We start from the raw sequence: 11465 nt of genomic DNA, 5'->3' as shown, positions 1-11465 counted from the left end.
GACATTATGAGAAGGTGTGTTTCCGGAAGACGTGGCTGTTGCTGCAGTGGCAGCTGTCATCCAAATTATTTAAAATACCACTTTTAGAATTCCTCCTCTGCTTTTCTTGTATCGCCACACATTTATCTGGCGCCAGGATGATTTCGTTAACGGACTCCCAAAGTAAGACCTCTGTCATTTATGTGTTTGTGTAGTTTGCTGCTGTTTCTGCTCAACCGGCTTCATCTGCTGCAGCTGGCTAACTAGCAGTTAGCATTCAGTGCTAATAGAAGTAGCTTTCTTTTTAATGGGCTTTTCCTACAGTGGCCCAAATATCTAAATCTTACTACTAACTCACTCCCAGCCATACCATGACTTCAAGCAACTTAGGCTTCTGATTCAGAGTAAACATCGGAAGTCCCAACATCTTTCTTTTACACACATTTACGTTTGTTGTCTTCATTGTTCTGATATGTATCATAGAGGTAGTGTAAATTGAAAATCCTGAATTCATTCAGTCCTAAGTTTGAGTATGTGGACAACTGCAATATGATAAGCAGAACAAACTCGCCATTAACGTTTTACTAGTGGTCTGGACCTGAACCACCTAAAAATGTAAACATTCTAGTAGGACAGTCTCCCTCCACTGCACCTTTCTCTGTCAAGAACTTCGGTTTAACTTGACCACACATAACAAGCACTTTAGGTCCCTACAGTATGAGTGTTTGAGAACTAAACATGAAAGGCAATGGAGGCTGGCACGAAGGAGTGGCTAATCACTTTTATTTTATCATGTAAGTTAAGATCTGTTAATCATGTAAACTGTCTGTGTGTGTCCTGCAGAGATCGGAATGGGATTAACAGGCTTTGGTGTGTTTTTCCTCTTCTTTGGAATGATTCTGTTCTTTGACAAAGCACTTCTGGCTATTGGAAATGTGAGTATTACTGCTTGAACTAATGCTATCTATAATGTTGGTAAATCCACAAATCATGTAATATATCAATATCATATCCAGCTTTGTGGTATCATAAATGCGTGGGTTAAGGTCACCATCCTAAGCCCAGCCATAACAGAATTGTCTAACTTGTTGGTAATGTCCTCACATTTCACTCAAGTATGAAAGAGTTAGACTTTCTTCCTCAGCAGCTCATTTTCTGTACTGCAAACACTGTGTCATTCCCAGAGGTAAACAGTGAGAGCACTGTTAGAAAAGGTCAAGCTAAAAACTGGACCCACCTCTCTTCATGCTGTTCCAGATCACTTAGAAACACCTCATTCCATGGAAACATGGAACCTCTTCCAACTCCACGCCCCTCCTAAGTCTCAAAGGCTAAAGTATGTCTTCACCATGATGCCATCTGGGTTTTCCTTCTGAGATGTGAAAAGGCTTCTTTATTTAAAAATAGATTGGAGCAGTATATTTAGAAATAAAATGGAATGTCACTACTGACTTTTGTTGCATCAGTGCTAGTTTTGTAGGCCTGTTTTAGTACTGTAATCTGTGTAACTTGTTTGTATTTAATTATAAAATCAAGTACCCTACTTTTTAATTATGTGTGGGTTCATGAGTTTAGGTAATTTGCTGACTGTCTGTGGACAGTTTTAAATTTGTAAAACTGTCTGATTACACCATTGTTTTCAGATTGTTCTGATTGGTGACATATCTATTATTTCTTTATCTCTATCATTTTATTTATCAATAATATTAGGTTAAATTTCTGTCCCTTTCCCCATCATTGATACCAGCATAAGTTAGTGCTTTCCTGCAGTGGAGTCTGTTCACATGATACTGTAAAAGATTTCTTTTCCTTCATCCTCTTGCAGTATTGAGCCCCTCTCTGATATTGAACTCTTTTCCACTGTAGATCCTGTTTGTTGCTGGACTCGCCTTTGTCATTGGGCTGGAAAGGACATTCCGCTTCTTTTTCCAGAAACACAAGATGAAGGCCACCAGTTTCTTCCTGGGAGGAGTGTTTGTGGTGCTGATTGGCTGGCCCATCATTGGAGTTGTGCTGGAGATCTATGGTTTTTTCCTCTTGTTCAGGTAAGAGGAAAAGTTATTTCACCTGTTAGATCGGAAGTGGCAAATATTATCTGTGTTTTTGTTTCATGATGAGATAAAGAAAGTTGCAAGATGTTCAGCTCTTAATATCAAAAAAGCATGTTTTAAGTTATCCATCAATCAACAGGTTGATGGAGAGATATAATTGTGAGTTATCTGCCCTGAAATGAACTTGTATATCACTGTTACTGAGTGTGTGTTTAAGAGAAGTTATATACAGGAGAAAAGAATAGGATGAAAATGAGGAGAGATAGAATCTGAGCCAGAGACAAGGCTTCTCAAAGGTTGCAGTCATGACCAGGGCAGCATGACTCCTCCCAAGCTCTCCCAAATGCAGTTCAGGTGTTTAGTCCCAGACATCTGTTGTCAGTTATTTAATAACGCCGTGAGATCTTCATTATCAACTTGTAAATATAGTGTGAACTTTTGTCTTGTGTGTATTCAGGTGGTCCTCTATCTAATTATGTGATTTGATCTAGACAATTTCATGATTTTCTTTCTCTCTGTCCAGGTGAGCTTGTGGAGTGGTTGTTTAGCCTCCCCTTTAGGGTCTGTGCCCTGCTTGGGCTGCACATACAACATTGCTTGGCTTGTGTCTTGGTGTTCAAGCTTCAGGGTGACCCAGTTTTTGGTCTCCTCCAGACAAAAACTGGGCCTAAAGTAGCCTAGCCGTGCTAGACACATGTTCTGAAGGCACAAGGGTCTAGGACCGCTTGACAGGGAGGGAGGCGGGCTAAAAGGTTGTCTTTCAAATCACTCTGCAGCAATTGGGTAGGTATACAACCAATCAGTGCAACGAATAGGCTGACGTAGTTCCTAGAGCGCCGGCGGATTGTGGCTAAGTCCCATTAGCTTCCCAACCAGCGGAGCCAACTGGTATATTAAGGATTTGCCATATCCCGTCGGCATAAGTCCAAATACGTCTTTCTTCTCAATGAAATACTTCAGTGCCGTCCTTTGTTTATCTTTCAAATTGAATTTTAGCTTCAAATCTTTAAGGGCTGTGGCCAAAGCCGAGTCGAAAGATAACTGTTTATTGTGCGCCGGTTGTTTCTGTCAGAATCATCGCGCCTCTGTCGTCACTTCGTTACGCCCGCCTTCTGACTCTACACTTCATGGTGATTGGTCCGGCCAGTTTTAGGAGAATCCAGCCTCGAGCCTTATGGAGGGTAACTAGACCCTCCCTGGCAGAGAATTAAATTCGTTGCCGTGGGTTGTCTAGCGCGGCTAGGCTAGACCTAAAGGCCATTCAGGGTAAACCTTTGTGATTCTAGTGAGGTTTCTCCATCTTATCGCTGCATTAGTGACTTCTGCTGGTTGCTCAGTGCACCTGCGCTGTGCAAAGTAAAACTAGGAGTAAAGTGGGAACCTCCTCCATATTATATCCACCCTACTGAAGTTCATTGTTTTCTACATCAAAGATGCATGGCATAGAGAGCCACTTCTGTCGACATCACGTGTCATGAACATAGCCCCCAGTTGTGTTTAGTGTCCACAGGTCTATGGTACAGTTATAATCTGTACTGTACTTTGAAGGCATCTTCATTATTTGTCATTTAAAGATTCAATGGAATATCTGAGGGGTTATTTGGATCTTCAGGCACTCCAAAAGACCCTGCATGCCAACCACAGACAGCTGTCCAGCCATTGTCTTTCACTGTTTGGCTTTTCTAAACACACATCATAGTTGTTTACGTTCTAATTTTCAATTAGAGGTCCCTGGCTCTTCCCTCTTTCTGATTTCACACAAGTCATGAAAGACGACAAAGAAACTGTGATGACATGAGTCAGGAATTTCTGACTCTAAAATCCCTGATCTGTCACAGTGACCATTTTATCAGACAGTTATGTCTTGTAGTCTGAATCCTTGCCTTTTTCTCTTCTCCTCTTTCTGATTCTCTTCACTGTCATCATATACAGAGGTTTCTTCCCAGTGGTTGTAGGCTTTATCAGAAGAATACCAGTCCTTGGCTCTATTCTAAACCTGCCCTTGATCAGCGCAGTGAGTATTACCCAGCGCTGCAGCAGCCCTGAAGCTCTTCTATGCTTATATGCAGCATGGCTCTTATTCTTGTTCATTAATCACCCTGTTCAAACTCCTCAACCACAACAGATTAACCAAACTGCCACAATCAAATGACAACTTACTCCTTGCACTTCACAGCTGGATTAATAAAATACACTTTCAGTTTGTCTGGAGTGGCAGTCCACTTGCTGCTCATGTTATTCAGCTACATACATAAAATCTCAGAACACATGGTAAGAATGTTTCCAACACAAAAATAAAGTTAAATAGGGACTATCGCTGTTAAATACACATATTTAGTTTGCGGCTAATAAACATGCTTCTACCATGCTGTTGTGCGGGAAGCTTTGTTTTGAGGTGAATGTCTCTCTGTTTATTTTTTATTAAAGCCTTCGTAAGGCTCTGAGGACAATCAGCAGTCGTGGTCAGTCACTGCCGATTTTCCCTTGCATGCTATCATATCTAACATGCCTCATCATAGAATGGAAGCATATTAGTTTTGAGAACTTGTAATCCCTTTTTTTAAATCTTAATTTACTTTTCTGACCTTAAAGGCACACACCACTAGGAATTTTGGTAAGTTGTAAAATTGATCATTCTTGAGACTTAACAGACTTAACAAAATACTCAATTTGCTAAATTGTGCAAAATGAATTGAAGTATGAAGTCCAAGTTACTGCCTCCGTAAAATCTCACTTTCAACACCTTGACAAGCTAACTAGTGCTGTGCTAGTTTACTCATAAGATATTTGTGATCACCTGTCACCGTCAATGAGACAAACCTTTTGGATAGCTTGTTAAAGACTTATTAGGACCAGTAATGCTTTTTTTCACAATTGATGGCAAATGATGGCTCTTTTACGAAGCTGTTCATACTCCAACAGAACTTCTCTGAATTACAGGACATGATGTGACATGACTCTGTCACGTCTCCTCACAAAATGGATTCTGACTTCAGTTTGACCAAATATAAATAAATAAATATAGTAATATGACACCTCTTCTATTGGAATGAACATTATCTGAACCTGACTGTGCTTCACACTCCAGCAGAGGATATTTTCATAAAGTTGACCCTTTCTAATGACATCACCCCCTTGTTCACTACTTCCTATGTAACACAAACTCAGTAGTGAGCATTATATTGTAATTTGAGCCACTTAATAATCCACTCTTTGCGTCGTCACCACACAAGCTGTTAAGCCATGCAAGGGAGCCATATAGTGATTAATTTTCCACACCCAGAATTGTAACATTACAATAAATGGCTAACCAGACAGGAAGTATGGTGCACTTTTGATTTTGAACACAGGAGAGAATAACTGAACTGAACTCACTACCTTCTTAACTGACTCAGAAGAACTATAATTAAATCAAAACAAAAATCTGTAGAAAAACACCAATACAGCCACAGCCAGTGTTGAGATGATATGGTAAGGTGCTTGTGATTTTAGTGATTTAGTGTCGGTAATGTGAAATCACACACACAGTTCAACTCACTAAGAAAACTGATATTTACTTTGTCAGTGCATTGAAATTTAAGCAGTGCCACTTCAAAATTGTGTCTGGGGAAATGTTTTTATGTATCATTTGCAGCTAGACAAGCAATCTGATTAAAATAGCTCATTTTTGTGAAAGAACTAGAGTCCTGCCTTATTGCAAATCTTTGTTAAATGGTAGGTCACTACTTTGAGGTTGTTGTTTTCTAAAGTAGAAGTGATTTGGAAAACAGTAGCATACAGATAATTGAATTAGAGGAGAATATGGCGGGAATTGTGCAACTGAAATAACAGGCTTATACCTGTAGTCTGAATCTGGTGAGTTAGTCCAGCTACAGATTTAGTATTATTGAATGAAGCACCATGTAAAAATGACCAGAAATGTCACAAAGTAATCCTGTCTGTCCTGTTCACCTGTGGTGTGTCCCTTCAAGTCATGCATGCTGTCCTTTAGAAATGATGCAGGATAATGGCCAAACAGTGCAGTCTAGCCATCGATTTAATCACACTAACACTTTGCATCTCACTGAAAGCTCCTAAGTCTGTGTCAAATTATGCTTTACACATGAGAGCTGAAAAACAGCCAGATGGTTCTTAACATGATTTCTGTCTTTTCTTTCAGTATGTGGACAAAGTGGGCGAGAGCAACACCATGGTATAACAGTGACTTTTTATACCCAAAGAAGGCTGTAGGAGTACAGCAGGTTTTATAAAACAACGCAATCTCCCTGGGCGCTGATTTAAAGCCACGAAACATTCAGATTTCCCCCTCCAGCAGGCAAAGACTGTTTTCTGTCTGTCTGTATTTTCACTGGTCAGTGCTACCACTCAGAGGTTCACAAGAGTGTCACAGCACCTGTCTGTTATTAAAGGATGGAGTTACTAAAAATATTTCAAATGCTATTGATCCCTTCACTGTTGAGAGCATCTTGCATGAAAATGGAGGTCGGAAGACTCCTTTGAGGCCTCATTGACTCTCTACATGACTGTCACATCCTCTAGAACTCGTATACAAAACTGCCCACCCTCCACATGGATGAGACGTGGGCCAACAGCTTGTCATGTCACGTTTCTGTGCCTGTGCTTTAACTTTATTTAGACAAAAGCTTTAAAGTCCAGCATTTTGTCTCTTTGCCATTGTTCTGTGACTTTTGTTTTTCCGTATTGCAGCTTTTTGAATACCAAGTACGAAATTGTAATAATTCTTTTGTCACATGTAATTTCTTTTTACGGTCGGCTGGGAGTTCAATGTACTTTAGTATAAATTATTTTTTTCAACGACCACTGCTTGACTTCATGTATGGTGAAGTGCTGTAGGATCATGCTAGTGTTTGTTGTGTTTTCCCCCTAAGCTACTAAATGTGGATATTATAAGTAGTATAATCAGTCTGGTCACACTAGAATGTGGTAGCACCTAATATGGTTAAATGCTAGACATTTGGTAAGGCTAACTAGCAGACTGTGCTAGCTGTAAGTTAACTGCTGGCCAGCTGGGGGCATGCTTTCCAGGTCAGCTGACTTTCTAATGGTCAGTAGCAAGCTAAGCAGCTCAGTCATTAACTTGAAAACAGTGTAAGAATGTGCACTGTCTGATTTCATATCCGTCTACACTGTTGCTTTTTTAAAGCAGTGCTATTCTAGCAGAACACTTACATAAAAGTCATGGGTGCAATTCCAGAAGTTCTGCTACTAATTACTATATTATATAAATATGTTGCTGATTGATGGTTTAGTTGCATAGTCCACAGAGTATGCAAACCTGGGCTCCACCGCCATCCACCCCAACCATTTCCCATCGACTCCAGTGGAGTTCATAAATGTGGAGCTTAATTCATAAAGAAGAACTATAATACAAAAATATTGGGAAAACATGATTTGACGATGCAACACATAAAAGACTACAACAACCTGAAGAGCATGAATATGCTTGCAAATGTTCACTGAAGTTGTATTCTATATGTAAGACTGAGACAGATAGCTTGGCTAAGTTTTACCCTGTGAGCAGAGCCACTCAGGAGTTCAGTTGCAGATATTTGTTTTCTTTCAGACTCCAGCTGTTTTAAAGCTTGTGAGAGCAGAGAATTTAAAAGTGCTACATGTAGCTACTATGTTGCAAGAATGTTTTTTTTGACTTTTTTTTCCAAGTTACCTTATTAGCCTCTGATAAATTGAAGTCTTTAGGGGGCAGTGATCCTAATCTGTTTTCTAAATTTGTATTTCTCTAAAAATACCCTTTAAGAAAACAAAATGTTTACTGAAATGGATTATGTGATATGAACAGCTTAGTTTTCTGCAGTCTGCAAGTGAAATGTGATGTCTTTCTGGAAATGGGTGGTAATAAAGCCAAAGTTCTAAGGCCCAACATTGTTATGAACTAATCCTACTATGGGCCAAAACATGAAAAACACTGGTATGTTCATTTGCAGCAGAAACATCTCAATTGAAGAAATCAAATAAATTTTTGCAGTGGTCAAACCTACAACTTCATCTCTACCCTGTAAACACTATCAAGCTGACAAAGTGAAACAGCTGCAGCTTCACATGTCTCTGGACCTACAGATCTCTATATTTAGGTGAGCATTAGTTTCATCAACTGTACCACTGGGAGATATGTTCTCCTGACATCCTTTTTTCATTTCTTCATTTGTCCAGAGTCTTCTAACTCTACACAGGTTTTAAATGTACAAATTCTCCTGTTTGTTAATGGTGAAACTACCTGCCACCACCCAAGAGCTGAATAAATAGGTTTTTCTGCTGTGGGTCTTTTTGCTGAAAGCATCCAGAAAACTGAAATTACTTGTGAAACGACAATGTTTTGCTGTATGGCACTTTTGTAAATATACTATAGAAGTTAGTTTTGCATTGGCCATTCATGTTTCTTGTGGTCTGTCATTTATGTCTTTATTGCTCTTTACTTAGTAAACTAGAAAAGCACTCAGAGAGTGCAGACCTCCGCCAAGGATAGAGAGGAAAACAGGAAACCCATGCAGTAAAGGATCATGAGCTGGAATCAAACCCGCATCTGTGAAACAGTTCTGTTTATGAATCACCTTCTTAACCAGTTGAGCTATCTGAACACCTTGTTCCAATTTGTTGGACGACATACTAATCTATGATGTTTTTGTCATATTTTGGACCACATACTAAAAATTCAAAGTGATCCAGAATCCAGGATCCTTTCCGGATTGCCACCAAAATAAAATCAGCTCTTCCTCTTACCATAGTCTACATCCCCTGAAAATTTCATCTGAATCTGCCCAGGCATTTTTGAGTTATCTTGCTGACAGACAGACAGACAGACGTCACATAACCTCCTTGGCGGAGGTAATAAAGTGTAGCATCCACATACCTGTACCCAGCAAACACACCTTGGTCCAGGCCCACTTTTGGACATTATATGTATGCCAGCGATAGGGTTAGTCTTTTCAAGGTTTTTCTGTTGTCAGAGACATGATCCTGAGTCTATCTACTCTTGAATGAGCTGTCTACACATCAGCTATAAGTCTGTAGTCTTGCTTATATCACCTAATAATAGACAAAGCACCGTTTCAGTGAATGTGGTCCAGCTACAAGTGGTGTTGCTGTGTGACAGGTGAGTCATAATGTGCAACATTTTAAATAATGTTTTAAAAGTAGGTTTAAATGCATAAACATATTTTCGAAAAGTGAGTTCTGCAACCTGCATTCAACTGTTGCACAGGAAGTGCATCTCTTTCTTCAAATTCAGTTCACTTCAACTTCTCGGGGCTTGGTATCACCTCTGGACTTTCAGGGGTTCAGTTTTCTAATAAATGTGTCCATAGTTTTAGATAAGAGAGCTGCACCTTTCAAAGTGGGATGTATACCGTCTCTCCTAATCAGACCTTCTCCATACCAGCAGCATCAGCAGAAGAATGAATATACAAGAGAGCTATGTGCATTTCCACCCAACATAACACAACATTAATATCACTTCTTCCTTATAATTATGCATTAGCCTCGATGTGGAGACAGAATTTACTTTTCTACAATTCAGACAGGCGAGCTGTCGTACAGTCACAGCCACAGTTTCAACTCAGTCTCATCGATATAATGCCAGTTCCATTCACAACATCTTCTTTTTGTAACCCATGATATAGTAATATAGTATAGACATAGTAAGCTGAAGGGCTGCACAGTGACGTAGTGGTTAGTTTTGCCTTGCAGCAAGAAGATCTCTGGTTCAAATCCCGGCCTGGGCCTGGGATCTTTCTGCATGAAGTTTGCATGTTCTCCCTGTACATGTGTGGGTTTTCTCCGGGTACTCCGGCTTCCTCCCACAGTCCAAAAATATGCTGAGGTTAATTGGTTACTCTAAATTGCCCGTAGGTGTGAATGTGAGTGTGATTGTTTGTCTGTATATGTAGCCCTGTGACAGACTGGCAACCTGTTCAGGGTGTCCCCTGGCTTCGCCCGAGTCAGCTGGGATAGACTCCAGCACCCCCTGCGACCCTAATGAGGATAAAGCGGTGTATAGAGAATGGATGGATGGATAGTAAGCTGAAGATCTTACGACTTCTGAACAGAGAACACAACAATCCAAAGCTCCCTTTGGATTCCCTATGAGCAAGCAGTGGGTGGGGAGGAACCAAAAAGCCCCTTTTATTGGGAAGGAAAAAATACCTCAGACAGAAGCAGGCCCAGTAAAGGCGGACATCTGCCTCGACTGCTTCATCAGCTTCAGTTGATACACTGGTTACACAGCTGAATATTGATTGAATGTAAAAGTCAGATATATTCACTAATGTCAAAATATTTTTTCTGTCATATCAATGATTTGTTAGTTTCACACTGGGATATCTGCAGCAGTAGAATTCTGTGTATTGATGCTTTAAAAAATATGATTGTACCTTACTGATCATTTAAGTGGCAACCAAAACATGGTAACAGGTAGCTTAGTATTAATGAAGCAACATTTATTCTCTGCTGTAACTGGCTGTTCTCAGATGAACATGACTGACAGAATTCTGAATAAATCATAAATACACTGGTGTTTTCCTATTTAGAACTTTTCCCTCATATATTCTGCAGCACCATTTATCCTGGGCTGTTGTAAACTGTGGACACCCAAAATAACCAAAATCTGAACTGTGCTTGTATATGTCTGTGCACATCAGATAATTAGTAACCTTCACTATGAAATCAGAACCCAAAGTATGTCAGAATGCAATTTCATAAACGTCACAATGATTTTGTTTTCAACTAGTCTACATATTAGAACAGCAAAACAGAATTTCTAGGGCTTTTGGTTTTAGTCTCCCATACCCAGGGCAGCTTTGGCTGGTGTGGCGTAATAATTTTGGGTACAATGTGCTAAGAGTAAAAGATGATATAATTAAGGCAAATGCTATTAAACTGAAGAATAGAGTCAAGACGTCTATGAAATACACAAAAAAGAAGGTTCTAGTAATCACTGATGTTTTGATGGCATGGTGTGTGTCTGAGGAGGACACACACACACTCATGGCTGGAAGATCATTAAGTAAAACATGCATTTTTGTTGTAAAGACAGATCGCATGCTTTGTAGAAAAATTAAACGTGAAACATAACAAAACATAATGATGTGTTCTTCCTCTTTTCCTTTCAGCTTTTCCCTTCAGGGTTCACCACAGTGAATTAATTGCCTCCATCTAACTAACCCTGTCTTCTGCAAATGATATGATGTGTACTTAAGATCTCTAAATAAAAGGGGTAAAATGTGCAGTGGGGCTAAGGCAGAGTCTGAACATGTCTGGGCATGTTCTCTGTGAAACATGACCTATAAGCGGAATCAGCATTATAAGTACCCATGCGCGGTGCTGGGTCAATAAGTTCCGGGTCAGAGTTCAAAGCTACCCACCGTGTCAACAAAGCCCTATAAAGCATTGCTGTCAGCCCTA

At 39.9% G+C, this 11465-nt stretch overlaps 1 protein-coding gene across 2 annotated transcripts; it reads left to right on the top strand.

Moving 5' to 3' along the window:
- On the top strand, positions 1–8421 carry golt1ba (golgi transport 1Ba). 2 transcript variants are annotated; one of them, XM_022217456.2, is made up of 6 exons: positions 1–162; positions 823–914; positions 1846–2024; positions 3963–4044; positions 4458–4492; positions 6190–8421. In XM_022217456.2, the coding sequence occupies exons 1-5, from the start codon at positions 138–140 to the stop codon at positions 4464–4466; spliced, it is 387 nt and encodes a 128-aa protein (XP_022073148.1). In that variant the 5' UTR covers positions 1–137; the 3' UTR covers positions 4467–4492; positions 6190–8421. The 2 variants fall into 2 exon arrangements, with proteins under 2 accessions (XP_022073148.1, XP_022073147.1); XM_022217455.2 differs by lacking the exon at positions 4458–4492 and having other exon boundaries at positions 2–162.
- Positions 8422–11465: the final 3044 nt, after the last annotated feature.

Source organism: Acanthochromis polyacanthus, chromosome 1, assembly GCF_021347895.1.
Source record: "Acanthochromis polyacanthus isolate Apoly-LR-REF ecotype Palm Island chromosome 1, KAUST_Apoly_ChrSc, whole genome shotgun sequence".
Classification (NCBI taxonomy): Eukaryota; Metazoa; Chordata; class Actinopteri; family Pomacentridae; genus Acanthochromis; species Acanthochromis polyacanthus.
Note: the sequence above shows the minus strand (reverse complement) of the source record. Positions and strands in the feature narration are given on the sequence as shown.

Coding starts and splice junctions, on each gene's coding strand:
- golt1ba (XM_022217455.2), top strand. CDS start 138: ATGATTTCGTTAACGGACTCCCAAA. Junction 2,025..3,962: donor GGTTTTTTCCTCTTGTTCAG/GTAAGAGGAAAA, acceptor CATCATATACAG/AGGTTTCTTCCCAGTGGTTG. Junction 4,045..6,189: donor ACCTGCCCTTGATCAGCGCA/GTGAGTATTACC, acceptor CTTTTCTTTCAG/TATGTGGACAAAGTGGGCGA.